This window comes from Chelmon rostratus, chromosome 8 (genome assembly GCF_017976325.1).
Source record: "Chelmon rostratus isolate fCheRos1 chromosome 8, fCheRos1.pri, whole genome shotgun sequence".
Lineage (NCBI taxonomy): Eukaryota > Metazoa > Chordata > Actinopteri > Chaetodontiformes > Chaetodontidae > Chelmon > Chelmon rostratus.
The window spans coordinates 19,902,941-19,929,317 of NC_055665.1; the positions used below are offsets into that span (position 1 = coordinate 19,902,941).

General features: G+C 40.6%; 1 protein-coding gene across 1 annotated transcript in view; it reads left to right on the forward strand.

Moving 5' to 3' along the window:
* The window catches only part of LOC121611032 (CUB and sushi domain-containing protein 3-like), a 158,139-nt gene that overhangs the window by 53,924 nt on the left and 77,838 nt on the right, over positions 1–26,377 (forward strand). The window contains 6 exon segments of the mRNA XM_041943392.1: positions 10,450–10,563; positions 11,089–11,184; positions 11,579–11,782; positions 17,543–17,667; positions 17,881–17,977; positions 19,373–19,477. Coding sequence (XP_041799326.1) covers positions 10,450–10,563; positions 11,089–11,184; positions 11,579–11,782; positions 17,543–17,667; positions 17,881–17,977; positions 19,373–19,477 — 741 coding nt within the window.

Genomic DNA, 26,377 nt, shown 5'->3' on the forward strand with positions numbered 1-26,377 from the left:
GGTGGCCTAGTGAGGTGGCTGGTGAGGTATAGCTGGTGTTATAACATAATGCACAGAAAAGAGGGAAAAAGAGAGGGTATGAAGCTGAAAAGGGTGGATATGCATCTCCATCTTGGTTGAGGTGGCTAAGCTGGCAAATTGATAAAGGCGCACAAACGTGTATATATATGCATACCACTTTTATTTTATTTCATTTTTTTGATAATTGAATTTGACAGGCCTACTTCCACGTGACTGTTGGACCAAATCCCTTTAAGACCTCTCAGATAGAGGCAAGGGCAGAGGGAGAGAAAAGCCCCACAGAGGCAGTCAGGGTTCACTGATTTGCTTCCACATGATACCTAAGGACCAGAGCCTGTTATCTCAATTTTTACTCCATTTTTGATAAATACTCGAGCAAAACTGCTTTATCACCACTGAGAATTGACGTGCTGGTAAGGCTTTGTTGAGTTTGAGCCTCACCTGAGTGAAATGGAATAGCAATGGCATTCCTGTACTGCCACTGCTCTATGTGGCGTTAATGTGACCTTGAATATTTAATCACATTCCAGCAGGACAGGGCCACATAGCAGGAACAAGGAAAGTTTTCCTTGAATATTGTCACATGAAGATGTTTTCAGATAAACTCCGCTGTCCTTGTTAGGGTATTGTTTTCTTAGTTTTCTAGCTGTAGACATCATGACAGACCAGCCAGAAGGTCTGGGTCTCTGTAACCGGTGGAACACTGACAAATCATAAGCCAAATTGTTTTGGAACAAAATGTGCAGGACTGACTTATGACACCTCAAACAAAACCTCACAAACATACACTAAAAAATAAACAGACTCTCTGACAGGCCAGATGGTCTGCAGCGAGTCTGTCATTTCAGATGGATTACAGGGGTGTACACATAATCTGACCATAGGTTCTTTTACTGTTCTTGTTTAATGTGCTTGCAGTATTTAACTATTGAATAATTTCTAATATTAAAATGTATTTTCACATTTGAATGTGGAGAAAAAAAATGCTTATTTAATAGCAGTACCTGCTGATGAGTCATATATAACAGTCTGGTAGTCATGTAGCATGGGTGAGTGGTTAGCTGCTGGGGTGTGTGTTAATTAATGTTTACATCTGAGGCAAATATGCTGTATATTTTGCGGATTTGTTTTTAAAGCCATAGTCTGTGGAATAGACATTCTGTCTCCATCACTTTTGCTGCACCACTTGTTTTAATACTGTGCTACATAGACACATTTGACCACATAATCTAAAGTCATTCTGAGTTGTTTGTCTTTTGACTGCGTGTAAAAAAAACATGAAATTATCTTGCTATGAGGCGGCAGCGATAATCTCTAGGCCCTCATACCTGTGACTAAAGTTATTCTACTGATAAACATAACTCAAAGGCAATCCAGGAGCACATAGGTTTGTGATGACTGATATATATCATGTAACTAAACAGCATTTCTCTGTTTCAACCAGTCTACAAGATAACACACAAGTTGATCTCAACTTTGCATTGTTGAAATCTTTTTCCTCCCTTGCATAGTTTTATGATAATCAATTACACGTAACACCTAAGTGATCCAGTGGGCCATGCTCGTTCATTCTGAAGAGCAGGGGGTCATTAGCTAGATTTTTCTAAAAGCCAGAGCTTTTCTAATTGGACCTAATTAGCCTATTATTGTCAGATTGTTTCACTTTCTTACAAAATTAATATTTCAGCGTGAACAGACTCATAAAAACACTGAAAATCCATAATGATAACTACAAGCTTAACTAGAAAACCTCCACCAAGGAGGCAGTCAGTTCTCCTTATCTCAACCAAAAACTCCTCCTCAGCGTCCCAGGAAGGAAACAATACAACAGTTTGTCAGTAAAATAAACCCAAGTGACGTCACTAGCGTCGAATAGTCAAGCTTAGTGACTCTCTGACAACTCCTGGACAGCCTCCCATAGTCCGGCCAGTGCTGCTCCAGGGAATGGCCCGTCTGGGAGCTCATTGGTTTGATGATGAGTCCATGGAGTAGAGACGATGGAGTCGGAGAATAATCTGATTCCGTAGAACTTTAAATGACAGACTTTTAAGCTCTTTGCCAGAGGTCTGCAAGCTAGACTGAGCCTCTTCCACTGGTAGTAACGTTAGATGACTGTAATTTCTGAATTCATTAATATACTTTGAGCTGGATGGGAAACTTTGACGAGCTGAATGTGGCCTGCAGGTCAAGTTGACCATCATCATCTACCTAGAAGAAAGATCAAATAACAGAGGAAGGAGAGGTGGAGACTGAAAGAGCCTTTCTTAAATTTTGGCATTTTTCTTCCCTGCTGTATTGTAATGATCCCATCCACAGCACACGGCCTTGTTTTTGACAAGGAAGGGACTCCATCCCAACAGCCGAGATGATAAAGAAGCCAGATGAAAACTGAGAAGTGCAGGCACAGTTTATAGTGGAGGGGCAGCATTGAGCCAATCATCAGCATCTTCAGCTCTTGTTTTCTCTTTGTAGGGTGCCCTCACATTTTTCATTAATTTCCCCAGCCTTTAACAATCATCTGATGTTTCTTAGCTTTTAGACAATGCTGATACTGGTCGAATTGAGACCCAAAAGAGAACCATTGTCGATAAAAACAGTTTGTTTGCAAATGATTTTACACAGTGTCCCGACTTTTTTTTTTGGAATCGTGGTTGTACGAAACCTTTCTTCACAGGAACCCTTCGCTACCCCTTTGTTGTGAAGTTAATAAACAGAAAATGAAGGGATTGCATTTCACATTTGTTTTACTTACTTATTATTTCTAATGTTACATAGGAAAGATGTGTATGTAATCACAGTTTTGCATAATTCCAGTGACATGTCTTTGCTGTGGAGCTCAGCAATGTGTCGGATGTTTAAATCCAGTAAATATCACATGCACACAGAAGTGCGAGCCAGTTAAGCAGTTGGTGTTTATGTTGAACATATGGCATGAATAAGCATGTCAGATGTAATTGGGTAGTATATATCCATCACAGTAAAACATTATTATCAACACACTAAATGTTAACTGCTTTTTTATTTTCAAGCACTGAGGGATAAAAAGACAGAGTTAAAGTCTTGACAAAGACGCTGGAGTAAACTCTCTGAGTGGTGGAATCATCTTGCCAGCTACACACGGCACAGGTTGTTTAGTCTAATGGCTAGTCTAATGGTGTGGAGATAATTTCTTGGCCCACATTACTCCCCTTAATACCATCTGAGTACCATTCAGACACCACAGCATACTTAGACATTGTTACTGACCAGGTGCACCCATTCACCGCCACAGTCTACTCGTTTTCAAATGGATACTTGAAACAAGCCTTGTCACAAAGCACTCATCATCCCGAAACGGTTCCCACGACATGACAGTGATCTTAATTTACTTCCCTTCCCTGCACTTTCTCCACATCCCAGCCCAATAGAGCACCTTTGAGATGTGGTGGCATGGGACTTTTCGCCGGCTAATATCAGCAGGAACTGTGTGCACTGAGTCAGAATGAGCCAAAAAGTGGGAACCATTGTTTTGTTGAATCGATGCTGCAAAGAATTTCGGAGGTTTTGAAGCAGAATTCTCTTGTGCACCTTTAATGAACAGAAATAAAATAACATTACCATCACATTAGAGTGGGATCAATCTGCAATTTAGCATCTTTTTGCACGGTTTAAGCCCAGCAGGCATATTGGTACAAGATACAGTGATTCACTAAAATCATCTAATATCCAGAAAGGTATGCGATTAAAGCAGCTTAGCTGCTTTGGTAAAATTCAAGGTGAAGATACAAGCATGAAACCGTTGTCCAAGTGCATTGTGTTACACCACCATGACTACGCCTAGAGGACAAAAGATTCATCATAGTCCTGCATAAATTAGGTAACAAGTTTACAATGATTTATTGACTTAATATCTAGACGTGATTACAGCAAAGGAGCAGATTGGAGTCACGCATGGCTAGCTTTGGATTAGGGGCAGAAATGAGCGACACTGTACTTGTGAGAGTGTGTATGCATACGCTCCGGTTGGAGTGTGTGTGTGTGTGTGTGTATTTGTGTTCACAAAGCAGGCGAACGCAGCCTATTCAACTTAGCACGGTGTTGGTATGCTAATGCCACAGCAGTGAGCTGTCCCTAAGGGTGAAATCATCTCTTATTCAGAGCCTGGTTCAGCCGAAGGCATTCTCACTACTCAACAGATACAGAAACAGGTGCTGCTCTGTGTGACTACACCTTTGTGTGTGTGTGTGTGTGTGTGTGTGTGTGTGCGCGTGTGTGTGTGTGTGTGCGTGTGCGTGCCTTTCTTGGCTGTCATTTTGCTGTTGTGCTCGTTCGTTCTGTTTCATGTTTCATAGAATAAGTAGTCAGGCACCCTTCTCATAAAAGCACAGAAATGTTTGTCACACATACCCCCACTTTTCCTCCTTCTCACTCGCTCCATGTCTTCAGGACTGTGATCTGTTCGGCCACTAGGCGGTCAGTCTAAACCATTGTCTCTTGGGACATGAGGTGCAGCATTGCTTCTGTGGGTCTTTTAGGGGGCGTTTAGTCCCTCCGTTTAGTTTTTTTACCCTGCCTCTCATTCTCTGTCTCGCTGTGTGTTTTTAGTTATGTGGAAGGTGTAATGGTGTTGCAGTTTTGTACTGTGAGACCACATGCCAGCGGAGATCCGTACAGCTACAAAGTGAGGCGACATGAAGCTGCTCCATAATTCATAGCCAGAAGGACAAACATGCTGCCCTTTTCTTTTTTTTACCTTCAGCAATTGTCTCTGTTTTTTTCTTTTCTTTTCTTTTCAGGTGGGTGTTGTGTGTAGTCTTTTTTGAGGAATGTGGATGTAGCCAGAACATCGTAGCTTTTCATGTAGCAGTTTTAGCCATTTAAAGTGTGCTCCTCACAACATTGCCACTTTCCTTAGTTTAATGCTTATTAACTAATAAAAAACAAAACAAAAACAAAAAAGCACAGAATGTGATTGAAATGATATGTTATTTGTTCTTTCTATTAACAAAACTGATAAAGAATCACTATTGTTCTTTAAGATTAATGCTTGATGAAGCCACACATAATGTAGTATCTCAAAGAATAAACCCACTTGATAAAAACAGGATGGTATTTTATACTAATATTCTCTGTGTGTTCCAGCTATAATGGTCTCAATTGTTGCATTTTTTTTTTTAAATGAACTCTTTTCAAAGCCCTCCACACACTGAATCACTGAAACTAAGTGAGACAGGAATCCATTTTTTTGGGGAGCTAAGATATCAGTAGTTTTTAATTCGTCATCTTAACCTGCTCCTTTTATAAATCAAATTCCATTATGGTTGTGTTACCTGGCTCGTAGCTAAACACAAGCAAATCGGTGCCCAGAGCCAGTGATCCAGGCTTGTGGCGAGTGTTTTTCCACATGACGGGAGCGGTACGGCATAACCTTGGTGATGTGATGGAGGCTTGCCTAAACCGCAGGAAGAGCCTGTCGTGTGCACCGCCTCAATTAACCACCAACACTGTGGCTGTTGTTGCCTGATTGTCGACAAATATTAGCTGGCGTTCAGGGGAAAGAAAGGTGAGGACGCTGATGAGTTCAGCCCCATGCTACGCACAAAAAATAAACAAATTGCAGGAATGCGATAACTGCCCATCTTCATCAGGATGAAGGGTAAAGACAGTTGCAGAACAGAGAGAGAAAGGGGGGTAAAAGAGGAGTGTGTTAAAAGAATATGTAGCTTTCACAAGATGCCTGTGCCTCATAAGGCAAGGCCGAGGCTGTAATTGTAGCCACTGGTAATACACACACATGCAGTACTTTTATGCACACTGGCATGCACAGCCACAGAGACACAAGCACACACGTTATCACAGAAGTTGTGATCCAATCGGCCGTGTCTATTCATTTGGTTGGAGAAAGATCAGATTATTTTCAAGGGTGTGTACACATTGATATAATCAGGAATGCTTAATTGGAAATATTCATGCAGGATATTATTTAAATAATTCTCTGTTCATTATCATAAGTTCTCAGTAGTTTTGCTCACTGCTTTTTTTTTTTTTTTACTACGGATAAGATTTAATTATTGCTTTTGTGATACACTAAAGTTCTCACGTGACATGCCATTAAGTGAAGGCTGTTTAATTCAATTAATTTAAAAAAAATGTAGTAAACTGCACAATGATCTCTTATTTAGTAACTGAAAATTAAATATTCACTTCTCTCGCATTGTATGGCATACATATACATATCTGCTCTGTAAGTCACTTGTCCTTTGTTCTCCTTTGGGACAAAAAAATTAGTATTTTATATGCATCATTTAGAATACTTTTCCATCGAGGTAGAGGGAAAACCTCCATACAGACAATCAGGTTGCTTCCTTCCATAATTCTCATCTAACCAACCCACTCATCTTGTCCTGTACCTTAGCTTGAACAAGTGACCAAACACTCACTGGGGAAATGTGCACTGCTAACAGCGTGTACGTACCTGCAAATATCACGCTGGTCCAGTTAGATGCGGATGTGATCCTCTACAGTACAGCTAACAACACAACACACTCTCTGGCCATGATGATTACGTTACAGCCCAGCTTTGTTTACATTGTGTCTCATTCTCCTGCTGGGACCCAGCCTGCCAGCGGCTGCTGAGCGGATAAAGACAATTTCTGAGATTTCTTATTTCCCCAATGACCATTTTTTTACGGCTCGGGGCCACCGACAGCCCTGCATTATGTTGTCCCTCCGTCCGTCTGTCCATCCTCATGAAGGTATGTATGAATGGCTCTTTGCCCCATTTGGTGAACCTGATATCTCAGGAACGCCATGAGGGAATTTCTGCCACAACTGTTCATTTGTACTCGAGGATAAGCTGATTAAAAGTCACTGTGACCTCACAAAACATGTTTTTGCCCATAACTGAAGAATTAATTTGCTAATTGTGACAAAATTTCACACGAATACCTCATATGATGAAGTGATCAGGTCAAAGGTCAACTTCACTGTGACATCATAAGGTTCTGCAAAAACACTTTTCTGGCCATTATTCAGGAACAGAAGGCAGATTATGACCATATTTCACATGTGGTCAGATACTGAATTGGTGACACTAATCTTGGGCGTCCACCTTAAACTGTACTGATTGTAGAGATCTTCTGTGCTGCCTGGTTGAAGATTTGTGTGAAGCATCCACATTTTACAATTTGTAGCTTCTTTGCAGCAACATCCATTTTTGAAGCGTTATAGTCCACCACAAGCTCATTGGTTCTGCTGATATTGAGCTTCAGGTGATTGTTGCTGCACCATGTGATGAAGCTCTCCATCAGTCCTCTGTGCTCCTCTGGAAAAACGGTCTCTAAGTGAAGACAGCATGTTTCTCACTGGAACACACACACACACATACATACATACAATATAGTGATGACATCCATTCCACCATAAAGTACACTTCACGCATTTCAATAAATTCCTTCAAAGTCGTCACTACACATATTATATGAGTCTGGACAGACATGAATGTAAATGCAACTTGACTTTTTGGTGGAGGGAAACAAGCATGAGGCGACAAAAACAATACGTTTAAAATAACACTGACATTCTGATGGCAGCAAGGGATGACTAAATGTGATTTTAGTTTGCCTTTAGGTATCACACTTTTTATTGTATAAAGGTTTTCCTCCACAAGTTTAAATGCCACGACACAGCAAAGAGAGTTATAAAATCCAACTGAATACCTAATTATTGGTTATTAAGAAAATGTCACTTACTGTAAAAGTTTATAGTAGGTGAGCGGGGGCTGTTTTGCTTGAGGAAATAGTGACCTATAAAATGCTACGGTCCAGGAAGCATATTGCACCTAAGTCACATTTTTTTATTATAGCGGTTACTGCTGTTCTGCACATTTGCATTTTTGGTTAAGACTGGAGAGAAATTAATTAAACAAGCACAAACCCCATCTCAGTATGTGTGTGCATATTAAGTGCATGGCTCATTTCCAGCTCAATCCAGCAAAATGGCAGAGCTGGGTGAAAGAGGTAAACAACATCTTGATGAAATAGCTTTACTAGCGTGTTTAATGAAATCAAAGGAATAATTAAAACTTATTAGCCTAAATATTGGCAAAATTTGGACCAACCTATGCAAACATTCTTTCCTTTAACATTATTAACCGTTCTTAGTTATGCTGCATTGCACTACAACACTCCACAGAGTACTGATTTGACAGCGCTGAAAAATAATCCAAACAAGGTGTCAATCAGAATGTGCACACATCCACGAACTCGTTCATGTTGTTATCCTGCTTCTTCTCAAACATTTGTCGATTTGTCCTAATCTCTATTACCAAAACAGAAGACACATTGACGTTAACTGCCACTGCTGACACATCTGTGGACAACAACTCCTGACATCTCTGTAACAGAATCACAGCAGCACATGACAGTCACATTACATGGCTGATTTTCTGTTTGCTTTTCAGGATTTATCTGTCATCATTTGCCATATGAAACTTATATTTTGACTGATGAAATAAACCAATTGCCCACCATACATCGAGTAAATGAGCCTTAAAAATATCAAGACTATTCAACTGAAAGGGTGCCTTTGTGCCAGATTTTGTATTTGTAACAAAATAATCGCCAATAGATAAAAGTAACAAAGTAAATCTTTGCTATTTCATCTGCCCCCTGGATACACATGTGCTCAGGAACACTTAAACCACTGTTGGTAAATAGTTTGTTCGCAAATAATTTTTGTTTTTATTGATGTTCTACTCTCCTACTTTTTTGGAATCTGGGTTGTAGAATTGAGTGAAAGCAGGAGTGGCTGAGTGAAGTTTGCGTCGTGAAAGAATCACAGTGGACAACACTGACTCAAACGTCTCCCCTCTGGTTCAGCACAGTCAGGACAGTCTGCCGCTCTATAATACATTTTCACTCTGTCCACCCAGTGTCCCTGACTGAGCCAGCGTGCACCGTTACGTTCAAAGGTTTGGGCACCACTGGTCAAAGTTTACTGGATCAGGATAAGTGTATTATTTATTTATTTATTTATTACAATTTAGAGACAATAAAGAAAAAGAGCACCACGCAAATGTTTGGGCACCCCAAGAGATTTGAGCTATAAGATAGCTTTTACCAAGCTCTCAGACCTTAATCAGCTTGTTAGTGCAGTAGCTTGTTCACAGACATCGTTAGGAAAGGCCAGGTCATGCAAATTTCAAAGCTTTATAAGTACTATGACTCCTCACAGCAGCCATGGGCTCCTCTATACAGCTGCTGAGCACCCTGAAAATTAAAATAATCGATGCTCACAAAGCAAGAGAAGGGTATAAGAAGATAGCAAAGTGTTTTCAGGTCGACCTTTCCTCATTGCATAATGTAATTAAGAAATGGCAGATAACAGGTATGGTGGAGGTCAAGCTGAGGTCCGGAAGACCAGTAAGACCTTCATGAAGATTGAGCAGACTCTGTGGTGGTGGTGCACTGTTCTACTGTGCACAAACACCTGCACAAAAATGAGCTTCATGGAGGAGTCAGAAAAAAACGTTTCCTGTGTCCTCACCATAACATTCATCATCAGACGTTTGCAAGGAAAAGTCTAAACAAGCCTGATGCATTTCGGAAACAAGTCCAAGTGAAAATAGAACTTTTTGGCCACGATGAGAAAAGATGTGTTTTGGAGAAAAAAGATTGCAGAATTTCATGAACAGAACACCTCTCCAGCTGTCGGGTGCGGGGGTGGATCGATCATGCTTTGGGCTTGTGTTGCAGTCAGTGGCACGGGGAACATTTCAGTGGTAGAGGGAAGAATGGATTCAATTAAATACCAGCAAATTCTGGAGGCAAACATCATGCTTGTAAAAAAGCTGAAGCTGTAAAGAGGAAGGCTTCTACAACAGGATAATGATCCGAAACACACCTCAAAATCCACAAGAGCTGCCAAGAGGCACAAGCTGGAGGTTTTGAGGTGGCCCTCACAGTCCCTGACCTGAACATCATTTAAAATCTGTGGGTGGACCTCAAAAGAGCAGTGCACACAAGACGGCCCGAGAGTCTCACAGAACTAGAAGGCTTTTGCAGGAAGAACGGGCAAAAATCCCCCAAACAGGAGCTGAGAGGCTCTGACTCCTAAAAGCTTTTACAAGCTGTGATCGCCGCCAAAGCAAAGGGGCTGTTGCTAAGTACTGACCATGCAGGGTGCCCAATAATTTCTGTCAATCATGCTATTTAAAGTTTGTGTTAAAGAGTTTAATGACTTATTGGTTGGGTAGAAATGTGTCGAACTGTGGAGAAATTCGATCGGTTGTATGGCCCTGCAAGCAAAAGGCAGCATTCCAGTGAAAACAACATTAGAAAATTAGAAATTAGAAAGAATAGAAATCCCAGTGAATGAGCTGAACGTTTACATATAATCAGCCATCATGTTTTGATGTACCGGTGTCTTCTGTTCCTTGTCTCTTTGCAGTGCTCTTTGGTCAGTTTGTGGTATTCCAGACTTTGACCAGTGATGTGGTTGAAATCTATGATGGATCCTCCACAGATTCAGCCCTTCTCTCCTCCATATATGGATCACACTCAGGTGAAAACATTACTGTGCAAACCTCTTGTTTTGTTTATGCTATAGCTCGTAGGTGTGAGTAGTTCTGTCAAGCACAGCACATCCTCTCAGTTCAAATCAAGTCACTGTTTTTCCCAGACAACCTGAAAATCTAAAACCCCAGCATCCTTTAGGATACAGATTCCTTTTTTACATTTCTGTAATGATGATATAATGAGACACAATGATGATACATAATACTTCATGATTGCAATTTAATAAACTTCTGAGATCCCAATTAAAACTAACTAAAGCAAATCAGCTGCCACACTCAACTTGTTTAGACTGTGACACAATGTAAAAACATACAAAAATACACACATCTGCTATTTTCACCTACAGCACTAAGGATGGACTGCAGATCAGATCACACTGCACAATTAAATCATCAATTACACAGAACTGGATCAATAGTTTTTTTTGTTAATTTGATTTTTGCTGTCTGGACATGTGTAAACACCAGCATCTCAAAGAGTTGATCGTGTCTCCTTCGCTTATGTAATTTAGGTGAGACACTCCCTCTGAGTTCAGGAAACAAGATAACGCTCAAGTTTAGCGCAAATGGAACAGCAACAGCCAAAGGATTTCATTTTGTTTACCAAGGTAAGACAGCCTTTTCTGACACCTTCCCAGAATATTGATGTAAAGGAGGAAACTGATTTGGTGCATTGGAGTGCGTTCGCTTGCTTTCAAAGAGAGATACATTTTCAGCTTGCACTCATCACATAAAGGACTGTTCAGCTGAGTGCCATTGGCTTTGGCCAGGCATAGCTGAACAGAGCAGGATGATGTGGAGTCAAACAGCCTATCCTGGCACGGCAGACGAGAGTGACTAATGACGTGCGAGGAGATTCACAAGGGCTTCACAATTTCTGTCTGCCTCCTTTGTCTTGCTATCTCTCTTCTCCCTGTTGTCTTTCTGCCTGCCACACCCACCACCACTCTTTGTCTTTATCTTTCTTCCTCTCACGCTTGCTTCCTCCCCTCTTATCCCCAGCCGTCCCCCGGACAAGTGCCATTCAGTGTAACTCGGTCCCTGAGCCCCGGTTTGGGAAGCGGATAGGGAACGACTTTGGCATCGGCATGGCGGTTCTGTTTGAATGCAATCCAGGCTACACGCTGCACGGCTCCAACGCCATCAGGTGTGAGGCCGTGCCCAATGCTCTGGCCCAGTGGAACGGCACTGTGCCCACATGTGTTGGTAAGCGTCCTCATCCTCCAGCCCTCGACTCACCCCCTGCATGCAAGCACACACACGCACGCACACACACACACATCGAAAAAAGATGGAGCAGGTGCACAAAAACTGTTGGTGTCTGTTTTTCCTAGTCATTATTTATCCTAATGTCTGTCACCCAATGCAAAGCACCCGTCTATCTCTGTTCTGGATAGTTCAGGCAGGAAGAAAGAGGCAAGGACAAAAAGGAAAACAAAGAGAAATGTCTCATAAATTTTCTACCTAGAGAAAGGATTTTGGTTCCTGTGCATGGTCAGACTAATGGGAAAATAAATAGCAGTGTAAAGTGAACGTGTCCAACAACAACAACACCCACAACTTTTTCTATATAGCCTACATACACTTGGTTAACGCTTTATTATCTAATGCGACACACCTGCAAAATAAGTTGTTTCTAATATGCTTTCATTCCATATGCAAATGGAGGTCGACAAAACATAAGAAACACCAAAATGATTTATGGATGTGAAACGACATTATAATGCATAATAAAGGTTTCATCTCTATATATTATGCATTTATCAAGTACATTGTACAGTCTAATAATAGCCTGCGATTCATGTTACAATACAAAGCCCTGCAATGAAGCCAAGCCTGTTGGAGCTAATCATCATATTTGATACCTCACCATGTATACTTTATAAGGTTGAAGAGGCTATAATTCATATTTTTAGAATAACACTAATATAACAATATAATTTAATAATAGTAATGTGAAAGCAGTGCGACAGTATGAAAGAGTTTGCTGATAGTGGTGAACCTACAGAGCAAAAACCTGCAGCTCCCCTCGGCTTCATAGAGCAAGTTTCAGCTTACTGTTCAGCTGTCTGGTCCCCAGCTTTGCTGTATTTACTGGTTCACTCCCACCACTCTCACAGTTGTCAGATTTAACTACAGCAGGCAGCTGTTTTCAGTGAAAAGACTCTGTATACTACCTGTCAGTGCCAAATGTAGAGACACAGTCAATGGCTCCACCAGTATAGCAATTCGGTGTCTATTTTAAGTAAAGTAAATCATTATGTATTATAGATAAGAACTTCATAGAAAGTGTTAACAGCTTTTTAATTTGCCTAGCTGGGTGCAGACAAGTTCTGGTGCCACAGGCAAAAAAAAAGTGAATGAATTAATTCTACTGCTGCAAACAGTGCCTTAGTGCTAGGCCAGAGTTCATTTGGAAAACACAGATAAATTCCATTCTTAAAATGATTAACCACAAAAAATAAATATGATTGATTGAAAAAAAATCACAAAAACCCAACACCAGTGTGATTGCTATTCCCAGGGGTGCATAAAAAATCAACACGATGTAGGAAAAAATTTAAAAAAGAACAATATGAGCAGTATTAGGCGATATCAGTGCTGTCATTGTTTCACTTCAAAGATTAAAAGTCAAAACAACAGACGGGAACCAGAATCACTTATTGTACGTGATGTAAACAGAAAATACAAAGGACCAACAGAGGAACTGGTCATAATTACAACAGCTTTTGATGAGGTCTGAACCATCTTCTGAAGGGGCCGGCATCCCTCTTTACACAGTTCTTTGTTTAGCTTGCCCAGAACCATGCACACATAAGTATACCTGAATATATATGCACTGACATACTCACATTCATACACAGATTTGCATGCCCTGCCCGCATGTGCCTTCACCAAACATATACACATGCAGGACATGCATGCACTCAGTCTCACAAAGACACCCACGTGTCTACCTTGGGAAGATAAAGAACTACGGTTGAGAGAAATCTATTGAAGTCAGGCCTTCTGCCAGCCAACAAATAGTCCCAGCCAGTGAGTGCGGGAGATTTTAAGCCAGGGTTCATCCGAGTTTACTGCCAAGTGGTAAGGGAATAGCAGTGGCACGCGCAGTTCCATTTTAAACACAGTGATTTTTATCTGGAGATTGAATCTGGCTGCAGCCTCTCCCCAGCAGCAGTGTATGCGTCCAGAATAATGGATATAGTTTCATGAAAGCTTCAACAAAAAACACTATGCTCAATTACTCAAGCCCTCTTTATGGGACGTGACGGCATCACTCTCCTGCGAGGTACCTGCGTTTCAGCACATGTGTTTCCGTCTCCTCGCCCAGCCGTGACTGACCTGGCTCATCACACAACACTTGATTTGCTTTCGATTTCATAAAAACAAAGCCGAATAAAGGCTTTGCTGTTGAGTTGCACCAGCACGACGTTCTATTGTGATTAAATTAGCCTCGCCTGAATGGGTGCATAATCTTCGGATGGCCTTTTTATGGAATTTTATGGAAAGTAGTTGACTTGAATAAATAGATGCTTGTGTTTGTTTCCAGATGGAGTTTGACTTGAAGTACTTACGTAAGCTTTTAAAAATTATAGTAATGCAGATGATGTGCAGATGATGTGTAAATGGTGGAATGTTCTAAAAATCTGCATATGTCACCATTAGATTATGGAGCGGAGAAGGGTCTTTTACAGGTTACAGTACAAATACAGATAAATATTGATAGATGAGTTCCCTGCACGCCTGAGCGTAAGGCAGCTGAATCACAAACTCAGTCATTTCTGATTGTAGAAAATCATGACTGGCCAACATTACATAAGCTCACAGATTGCCGTGATTCAGTATGCCCACACCGTGGAATTCACTGTTGGCTTAGACACTTTTTCGAAGGTGTCAACAAATAAACAGTGTTGCACCGAGCTTGTTTTTAAACAGTGGATTCTTGTTTTGAAATAGCCTCCCAAGACCAATTATAGTGTCTCAGTCTGGGGGTGTGTGGTAAGGCCAGGCCAGGGTTCTTCACTGGAGCAAGATGAGCTGCTGTGAGGCCATGCTGCTTCTGGACTTTACTTAAGTTTCTGCAATGAAAGCGAACTCACTGCCAGTTTGACTAACGGTGTATTTCTAGCACTTAATGTAAGCATTACAAATTCTCGAACAACATATTTAATTTAAATTTAAAGAAATCCCACCGCATACAAAAAGCAATTTATATATGGTAAACAGATTTTTGTCATTATACTGTGATGATGTTCTGTTTTGCTCACTATTCTGTATTCTCCATAATGACTTCGACCAACTGGCTAATGTCGGTCATTTTCTTTTAACCTCCAAAAAAACACAATTTTGCAGTGAGAGCGGGAGCAGCAACATTTTCTCCTCGCTCAGTTCCGATTAGACGTCCCAATGAATTCTGGGAGAGCTTAGTTTGTCTCAGTTGTCTTCGCTGTCTTTCGTGAAGCAAACCAACCTTGAAAATTTGGCCAGGGTGTCCACTTTGGTGCTTAATTATTCTGAGAAAGCTTCAAGTTTGCATTAAAGTGAAGAGATGGACTCCACTGCTTAAAATGAAGAGAAAAGTGAGATAACAGAGACGCTAGAGGATATGATGGCTGTGTCTACTTTACATGTTGTGACACTGTGGTGGATGAAAATAATTATCAGAGAATTGACAAGAGGCAGTTTTGACTGCATGATCTACATATGAATTTAATTTAATATAAATATAACACTTATAAGATTTATGTATCCTAAAAACAAATCATATTACATTAAAGTAGAGTGATGTGGAACACATGTGGTACACACACCACATGAGCAGATAGCTTTCTGATATCTTGATTAAAACACTTCCAATTAAAAGTTGCAATGAGTTCCCTCCATATCAGATGGTGCTAAATGGCGTCTCATAATCTGTGTAGTCCCCACGCTTGTCTACCTGCGGTAACTGTGACATATGAGCCTGCCACTGATTGAGATGGGTGTGGAGCATTCATGCTTTCATGAGTGTCATGATTTCTAATCTTGCTCGACCAATTACATTAACTGACAGCTCAAGGGAGTCAAAGGAGCTGTTAACTTACCCTGAAATGCTGGGTCTGTAGGAAGTCTGTCAAGATCCTGGTCCCCTGGAAGGAGAATTTAAGTTTTATAAACCAGAACAAAGCAGATCAGACCTATATTTTGTTATTCTGAAAATGACTTAATTATTGCTCAGACCTTCCAGCGTTGAAGACTGGAACTAACAAAGATCCAATGATGAAAAATATTTACAACACAGCTTTTTTCATACTGTGCTATTCTGTGTCTGCCCTTAATTTTGAATAAAAGAGGTTTGGAAGAGCCGGGAGAAAATGATTAAATAGAAATCAAGGTTACAGACATAGTAGATAGTCTTACTCACCATGTTATTTAGTGTAAAGGCAATACATACCTTCAAGGAGCCTGACATGCTGATTACAGTAGTCTAGATTTCATAGGCAGTGACCTTCTGTTTTGTTAGCAGAGCCGAATTTGAAAAGGTTAGACAAGCACTTCTCCTTCAGTTTTGAAGAAGGAGTTAATTGATTTCAATACTGAATGCTGTGCATGTAACATGCTTTAGCTGAAGATGACATTACTGGAGCAGGGATTATATGAAAGTGTGACTGCTCCACTGCCTCTTTGCTCTGAGGTACAGTATACGAGTAATTTTGCCTCATCTGTCACTGGGACTTCATGTGTCGTGTGTAGGAGGGTAGATGTTACCTGTAAAATATTGATAAGCTTGAAACAGCAGCAGGCTGACAGCTGAAAAAGGGTTTTTTTCCCCACCTCTTGTGTCAGCCATTATTCTCCCATGAGTAGCATATTTTCTCTTTCTCTCACGTGTCTCCTCTTGTCTTTCACATTGAATCCTCCAGTGGCTGATGGATATCAAAAACCGTGATTATCATTGACCTGCACAGGGTGCACTCTTGTCCTTGACAAATAGCATCTGGTTCTTTGATGGGAGAACACATTGCAGTACTTCTGAAGGACCCCCTCCACCCTGAGTGACAGCTTTGCGTATGGTCCTGTAGGAAAACTCTTACATACAAATGCTAGATAACCTTGGATAGCATTGGACTGCTAAACCAATTACTTGGTGTATTCAAAAGAAGATAGAAGGTGCATTATTCCTCTAACCTACAGATCCTTCAGGAGTGAACGGAGAAAAGGGGTAAAGGAGTTGGGACCAAACATATTCCAGCTGGTGGCCGTAGAGCAGTGCATCTCAACAGAGCAAAGCAGCAATGAAAAAGCACTTCTCCATTAGACTTTTCTTCTCGTTATGGTGTGAAAGGCTTTGCTAAACAAAATCTCATCTGCCTTCTGTGTCATTGCTTGTTTTTGTATTAGCCAAGAATTGCATTTCAAAAGGAAGAAAATGCACTGTGTTCTGTGTTTTGTTGTGTGTAATAATCCAAAGAATTCTGCTCTGCAAGGCTGGCTAACCACAATCCTTAATGGACAAAAAGTAGAGCCGAACACTGTGTAGAACGTATCTGGCCGGATACAAGGCCAATTGGCACCCGTCTGAAAAGCAATAAAGAAATTGTAGCTGTTATTGCCCTTTTTTCATTTTGATTTTTACCCATGCTCAAATATATCACAGTGCCTGAAAACGCCAGCATAACCTGGCCAGTGACTCCATTTCAACGTTCATCTGAGAGCTGAGAGGCTTGATAAATGTCTTACTTGTGGCTCTGGTAGAAACAAGGTGCACTTAGAGAGGAACAGCTGTCGTGTGACCTGTGAGAGATTTTATCGCACATCAGGATTGGACCGTTTTCTATTTACAAGAGGCGAGTGAGTGCTGCCATGCAAAGCTCCACTGAGTATTTAATGACAATGATATCATGTGAATTGTCAGAAAATAACGCTTGTGTGTAGCCCTGAACTTTGTCATGACTGGCTCTCCTGTCTCTCCCCTTTGTCTAGTTCCCTGTGGCGGCGTGTTGACTGAGCGCAGAGGCACTATCCTCTCTCCTGGATACCCAGAGCCGTACGCCAACTATTTGAACTGTGCCTGGAAAATCTCCGTTCCTGAGGGAGCCGGCATCCAAGTGAGAGGACACAGATCCGGATCTCAGTAGTCTAATGTTTGATGAGAGATTAAAAGATTTTTTTGGTGGATTGATTTTTTTTTCCGCGTATGGTCTAGTTATTAAACAGCTAGTCATTTTGTCCATGAGTCCATTTGTTTTCGATTTTTTTTTGTCTTTGTGTATTTTTTCTGCTTTCCTTTCCATGAGTTTTAAGGTATCTTTCTCTGTCAGATTCAAGTTGTGACCTTCGCCACAGAACACAACTGGGACTCGCTGGATTTTTTTGACGGTGTTGATGGCAATGCTCCGAGGCTTGGTAGCTACTCAGGTAAGACTGGTACAACTGAATTTTAGTTGTCAGCTCCCCCTTGAATTTCAATCAGATGTCACAGACAGATGTGGTGATGGAGCTGATGGCATTTGGCATGTCCTTTGAGAATGCTGTTTAAAAACCAGCTAAAGAAGGCAAAGAAGAAAAAGTGTCCTTCCTCCTTCACACAGTATTCCCGTCTTCGAGATCTTCATCATGTAGTTCCTGTTTCAGTCTGGAATTTCACTAATGTAGTGTTGCCTTGGGGCTCACATTAATGAAAATGGTGCTCTTGCAACATGGTAACCTACTAGAAACAGGCCATCACATCTTTTTAGATGCTGAATCCTAGTCCTAGAGGGACTGCTGTAGCATAATGACGTGTGCCTCCACATCAGCTTTCGGTTTTATGAGACTAGGTGTTAAATTTCTCAAGTGGTAGACATCTCAAAACTCTGTACATATTGTAATAGCTCCACAACATGAGTACAGCTCGCGCTGTGCAGGGCAGCGTGCCGTGTGAAAAGGCTAAGGCTTTTTAAATGGCTGGCAATCAATTTTATCTTGGGCTAAACTGATGACAGCGATTATGAATATATGTAAAAGTCTCCATGCAAATTGCAGAAGACACACGCCTGGAATAGAGAAAATGATCCCAGAGCCCTCAGTGTGGCCACACATACAGAATATTCTGCAGTGCAAATTCAGTTAGCATTATAGACCATGCTTGAGTTCATGGGTTTGATTTTGTGGCTCTGACTGAAGGTCGAGCGGAAGCGTGTTGAACATGCTTTATGCTTGAAAATATGCAACAGAGATTGTATGATCTGTGTCCTAGAACAATATTTTTGACATTGAGACGTTAGTAAATAGACTTCGATCACTGTGTATATGATGTCACCGTCTCTTCCAGATACAGATTTTCCAAAATGCAAAATGTTTTCTGACCAAGGAAACAGGCGCAAAATACATCTACTGCCGCTTTTGAACTTTTAAAATACACTCTGCTCCGGATTCGTTATTTTATTTCTTCATGAGAGTCATTGTGATTTATTGTATTATGTGAGTCGCTTTCTATTTTAGTTATTCACAGTTGTTTCATTTGTACCTGCTGATATACTCAGCATTCCCATTTAGCAAGGTTATGGAGGTGAAATGGCCACCTGCTGATAGCCAGAGTGTTCAGACTCTCAGAATGTGGCTCGTTTTAAAATAAAGACATGGAATCCAGAGAATGATTTAATAAACTACAGCAGAGTTATTCTGTATCTAAATTATAATCTATGCTGCGTATAACTAAGGTGCAGTATATGTTTTCTGCATTGCATGCCCACATCATTTTGCTCGGGTTAAATCCAGAATATGGATAAATAAACATGGTCTTAACTGTCTTTTGTATATTGTATGATAAAGGTACAACAATTCCCCAACTGCTGAACAGCACTTCCAACAACCTGTACCTGACCTTCCAGACTGACATCAGTGTATCTGCTGCTGGCTTCCACTTGGAGTACACAGGTATGAGGAGAGACGGCTTGTCTGCCTTCCTGTCACTTTGCCTGTTGTCAGTGTGTTTATGTGTCCATCTTCCACCAGCTTCCAGCTGCTGCACAAGGTTGTAAGGAATAAGAGTGAGTGCTGGTCTGAGTTGCACAGTTGGACATAGAAAGAAAGAGTATGAGGGAGTGAGTTTTTTTTTCTTCCTCTGTTTTTCCAGTCTTTGTATCTGCTTTTCTGCCACGATATGGTGTTGTTTTTTAAGTCCTCCCATTGCTTCAAGTCACTGGACCCACATCCTTTTTCATTTAGGTACTAAATATTCTCATCTCTCAGTGGGATTCTCGCTTAGGGGCATATTTGCTAAGGAGCACGCCAAACATTTACCTTGCACTAAAATTTAAGGAGTGTAACTGGCCCCAATGGAGCGACTGATTTACTAAGTCCTCCCATTCAAAAACAGTGTGACTGGAAATATGGGCGCTGATCTGCAGGTGATGCATGGAGCTCTTGTGCATATATTAAATAAAACAGTCCTTTGTGACCAATTTCCTCACTGTTATTTACATCTCGGGCTCTTTCTCTTTGTCTCTTTTAATGTCAGGGAAATGTTCCCTTTTTTTCATCTCTGTAAGGTTAGATGGCTTTTAAGTTCATACTTTCTCCATGTCGTCCTCACATTTGTCTTTCTGCTAGTTTGTTACTTACCACTTACCCTTTCATTAAAGCGATTTTCTCACTGAAATGTGTGGCTATGGAAGACCAATTGTCACTCATTTTCAGTGAAGTGCTTGTTGGGCGGTGAAAAAGCACAACCACAGGGAAGAGTGGAGCAGACCCATCATGTTAAGATGCAGTGGAATGGGAGGATGTGGATGGCACAAAGGCAGGAGAGAAAACGACTGTGATAAGAGCCCTGCGAACATAGAAAACTTTGAGATCCCGTACACAAAGCAACTAAAGAATTTTGAGTTAAATCAGTTCCCATACAATCTAACAGTCACGACACAAAGTGTTGCAAAACAAAAGCAGCATGAAAAACATCGCTGTCACTGAATCTGTCCTCGCTGTCAGTCCGCGAGCATCAACGACTTCACAGTCATGTCTCTCGCAGCCAGTGCTTCGTTTCCACGACACCCTCCTCTTGCTTAGAGCCACTTCGTAGCCGTGTGGCACTGTGGGTGCCTTCCTTTCTGCACTAACCCCCACCACCGCTACTTACTGCTGAGAATCACTTCAGTGCCATGTCTCACAGTCAGCTCTTTCCTCTATGTCAGTCTTACACTTTGCCACTGTTGCCCTCGTAAAGTGCATTCCCAGATGCTTTGTGTGAAGCGGGCCCCAGCCAAACATCTTTCTGCTTTTCCTGTTGCTATTCATATTCGTTAGTTTGCCTGTCATGTGGTGCTACTGTCTGTCTATTGGCAAACGTTTGTATATGCATGCATCATAGAGCCATAATGCTGTTGTTTCCCATTTTGTTCTAGTCTACTGCTTATAGTTCAGATTCTGATTTATTCGGTCAAATTACGGCAATCCTCTATTCTGTCCTCTAGTTGGTTGTATCTCTGTATCCCGTTTCCAGCCTGCGGTTGGCTTGAACCACCCATTTATTTTCTACACACTCCTGTTTTTAGCTACAAATTAATGCTCTGAAAGCTCAGTACAGTGGGAAGAAAAAAAGCAAGAGGGATTGGTACAGACCCAGCCAGTCAACCATCTGTTTTAAAACGTTTCCTTTGGGTGATTGTTGTTGTCCATTGAGACCAGTCATAGAAATCCTGTGTATCCCCATCACTATAACTTCTTAAAAGCCAAGCATTAAACCAGCTCTCCTAAGGCAGACAGTGTGCTATAGCTGAAACAAAACTGGCGTGTTCTCACAGGCAATATGGTGGTTTGCATCCTAAATAAAGTCTCACACTGGGCTTCAATCGCTGCAGTCTGCAGAGGCCTATATTATTTCCACATGAGCTACATAGAGCGACTGCAGCAACAAAATGAATCAGTACTAGACAACTTGGAAAGAAACTCATCCTCTGTATCAGCCCCAAGATCTGTCATTACATTTTTACTACAGATCTCATTTATGTCACAGCACTCAAGGGACACAGCGTGTAACACATGGATCTGCATATGGTGACTGCAGTTAATATCTGGAAATGCTAGGCATGCTACAGTCTTCCTGATATGTACCTGTAATTATGCACCTTTCAAGTAAATTATGTGATCTATCATGACTGAACCTTGCACAATGATTAAAGACCAAGAGCAGAAAACACCTGCTCAGTACCTGTACTTGAATACTTTAAACTTGTAATCAAGTTAAGCATATTTTCTGTATGCTGTACTGCAGTCAAATGGTTATGCTGTGGTCTTTCTCTCAAGTGTCAGTCAGCAACAACTATGCAACTCACACTGGATCCGTTGACGGATGTCAAGGCGATGGATGCTTTTCATTTTCTGTAGAGAGCAAGAGATCCGGCCATGCGCTGAATGATGGATACAGCATGGCGAGTTGATGGACCAGTCATTGTATCTGAATTTGCATAATCACGACTCGTCCTCAACTTTATGCAATTGAGTCCTTCCAGCATGACGCACCAGTCCTGCGAAAATCTGATCAAACTGTCAAACTAGGCAGTGCTGATAACTTCTGAATCAAGATTCTTTTACTGCATTGCTCATCTAAAATGTTTTCGGAATTATATTTTAGTTTACTGTTTAGCTGTAATATGAGAAAGTTTGTGGCCCGGCCACCATGTTGCAAAACAGCCACCCTCCAGCCCGAGCGCTCAGTGGTCCGGCGGTTCAGATGCATTCTTGCTGGATTCTGTTGGCCTGTACCTTCAGACATATAATTTCGTTCTGGTGCAAAGCCACCAGTAGTTTCACTTTCATCTGAATCATTAACTTTTATTTTACTTCAAGAAAATGTTTGAGGACCATTTACAATGGTGTCGAGATGTAATGCAATGCTTGCAAACAAAGCAGCGAACAATAAAAACAACAATGTATAAATGCATTGTTGCATAAACAAGCTCTGGAATAAGGCTTTTGAACAAATAGAGACGGCAGAGAGTCCTTTTCCACTTTCCGCTTTGTCCTACTTCCCTAAGGCCTTCTGCAGATTATTCCATGTACAGGCGCACTGTAAGAGAGTGACATTTTTCTTAATTCAGCTTTGATTAATAGAATGTGGAGCAACGGCTTAGTCAATGAGGGAGTACCAAGATAATGTGAGTTCAGAGTTGAAAGGGATGAAATATAGGGTGGAAACATCTGTATTAAAGCTTTATAAATGAATACAAACTAGACAACCTTTTGGCAAAGATGGTGTAGGGATCACCACTTATAAACCTCAGGGCTGAGTGGGAGACAGCATCCAGTGATTTCAAAGTTCCATATGTAAAATCCCCGCAATCCAAAACAGATAAAAATGTTGTTTCAAGTCATTTTCATGGTGAACAGGGAAGCAATTCTTAGTATTGCTCTCAGTTCAGCATCAGTGTGTTAATGTGATGCTTGAAGGTAAGATTGTGGTACCAAGTTATTTATGCTGGAGCACACTCTCAATGCATATGCCATTAGCTGAATGAATGTTGAGACTCAGTAGCCTTAGTGAACAGCATCCATTTGGTTTCGTCTGAATTTAGTACTAACTTATTGTGTCGTTTGAGTGAATCAAAGGAACATTGCAGACATTCAGTGGCTGGTTGTGTAGAAGTCTTTAATTTAGTGTCTAAGTATATGACAAAATAAAATTGTGTCAGCCCCATAAATTTACAGGATTCAGAAAATGGGACAATATCATTAATGTAAATTCAGATCAATATAGGACCTAACACTAAACCTTGTGGAACACCTTATGTAATTTTTTATAAATATCAGAATTAACATCACCCATTTTTACACATTGTAATCGATTATATAGGTACTTTTTAAACTGTAGGCAACTGACAGAATCAAAACCAACGTAGGAAAGTTTTCTAGTTACACATAGCCAACAGTATCACATACTTAAGACAATTCAATTAACACAGCAAGACATTTTGCTATCCACAGCTACTGATATGTCATTTAAAACCAAGGACCTTCCAGAAGTAATGCTATTCTGAGGCATAAATCCAGTCTGATAGCGAGTGAGTACAGAAAACAAAGAGAGGTTGAACCAGAGCTGAGTATTTACGAGAGATTCAAACATTTTGGCCAGGCAACCCGAAGCCATAATTATTTAAATCGTTCTTTTCACCACCTTTATATAAAGGAAGGACATAAGCTGTGTTCCAGCCTGTGGGGATTATACCTGGAGAGATTGTCAAATTGAAGATATGAGTATTGCATTCTGCAATTAGTGGCACTGAGAGTTTAAGAAGAAAAAAACATACAAATTATCAGCACCAGCTCATTTCCAAGTATCAATAGTAAGAATAGCATCATTAATTGCAAGGCCCTTGATTTGTACTGGCAGCAGTTGAATTTTTTTTTCAGACTCTGCTTTCCCCAGGGTGGGAGGAGTGACACAGGTGAAGACATGTTTATGCACATCAAGAAGCAGAGTGCCATTTTGGTGCTTTCTTTGTCATGAAAAAATAATTTCTCTGTACTCCTGCCTGCTCAGACCACATTTTCTCACAAAGAAAAGCATGAACAGCAGTCTTTATGGCTTTAGTTGGTGGGAGTGTTCACACCTCTTCAAAATGAAAAAAAAAAAAAAAACCCTCTTACTTTGCAAATGCAAACCAACGTACATTTCCAATTTGTTAAAGGCAGAGTCTGGATTAGATTAAAAGGTCATTCTTACTAACAATGCCACCCACCACATTTTGTTATTTGACACAGTGTCACATAAATGCGACACAACACTGGGATTTCTTACTTTGAGACCACACAAACACCAAATATATAAGCTATGTAGCCTTCATCAGGTTGGTATCTGACCGGTTACCCATTTCCTTGCATACAGTATATTAATCTGTCATGTGATGGATGTATAGCCATAGATACCATATGTATAAAACATTCCAATAGCCTTGTATGACATGACAGCCAACCTGTCACAGTATTCTCAAACAAATACACTTTGTCACTGAAGCATCAGTGGTTAAAAAATGAATTTTAATTTCTTGTGCAAGTAAAACAAAAAAATCTACATTCTTCCAACCCAATTTTTCAGACTGCTCTTTCAAAACACAGTATTCAACTCACCTCCATCACTCACCTGAAAATCATTTCTAAGTCCATCTACTTTTGAACTTGAACTTGAAATTTCCAATAGTTCTCAAAGAAATTGAGTTAGTTGTTAATGTCAAACAAATATAATCCAGTCAACTCCACAGAAATGGCTTTAAGTTTAATTCCTCATTTAACCCTCTTGTACTTAAAGTGCTCAGTTGAAATCCAGAATGCCTCCCTACTCTCCAAATCTCCCTCTGTCTTTGACAAACACAACTTCTCAGTTCCCATATATTTCAAGTAAGACGCTGGATGATTCATTTCAATGAAATATGCAGCAATGTTTTGTTCTCTCGGTGTTTTTCCTCCATGTCCTTTTCCAAAAGGACATGTCGGAAGAAAAATGACACCCTTTGTGTGGCATGAAATCACTGTTGTTGTTTTTCGTTTTTTAATCTTACTGGCTGTATGTGGATGGCTGAACCAAGTTTGTCTAGTTGTGTTGTTACATTGTCCACAACCCCTGCATTTATAATCTCCATCTAGGATCCGTGTGATTACAGCTTGTGAAGATTTTTCTCTTGTTGGCATGCATTCTGAATTTGCCTCTGACATTATTTCCTCTTTTGAACATTCCTCTTGGCTTTTCACTAGACTGTAAACTAGGTGCACAGCAGGCATCCTCATGATACGAACTTGGTTCAGAGACATCTCTCCTCCTGAGCCACTGCTGTTAAAAGGATGAAGGAACTTGATGTAATTGATGACTTTTTTGACAGAACAGTAGTTGGGCTGCACCCCGACAAGATGCCTCGTGTCTCTGGTCGTCATTTTCAAAAATGCTTTACTCAAACATCATCTGTACCCACTAGCAACAGTACTCGAGCCCAGCAGTTTCAGGAAATTTGAGGCCTGTGTCAGTTTATTATTGTTAATATTGAAATGTCATGATGGCAAAACCAAGAATATTGATTATGTTTGCAAATGAATATGATCCTCATTTTGACGCTGTCAGTTAATGATGCAGATCACCGGGCTGTCAAACTGATTGGGTTGATTAATTTAAGAATGTATCACAATTATGTTGATGGTTAAGGATGAGAATGATGATGATCAGCATAAAGAGGAAGATAACGATCATGTGATAATTGTGATGATACTCATCACAATTCATCTTTTGATAAATAATATAGAGATAATGTTAATCTTGTAGCAAAATGCAAATCATATGACTGAGACAGATATATGTATTTGATGTTCCCTAAATTCTCTGCTCTACTCCACTCTTCCTCACTTTGCCAGCGCCCACCTGAAGTATCTCTTCCATTTCTTAAACTGAACTTAAACGGCTTGCTGTTGTGTTTGTGTTTTCCATTACAAAGAGACCTCTTTTCCTATCGTATTCCCTACTGTGTGACCAGCATGTTTTGCTTTGCATCTGCTAAGTAACTTTCATTATCCTTGAAAATGTCTTTGCGAGCGAACTCCTACTTTTTTTAATATGAACAGTCAATGTTTTCTTTACAGATTGAATTTATTTTGTTTAAATAATTATTTAAATCATCACATTTATGTAAATCAACAATAAATTAAACAGGAGTAGATAAAACTCAAACCACTGAAATTTGATTGCCTGGATTCCACTTGTAAGGCATCCTGTTGAAAATCATCTAGCATGTTTGATAAGGACTGGACTCGCTCCAGACGCGGTTGTGCACCCAGAGACGGTGGGTGTCGACCTTCTCA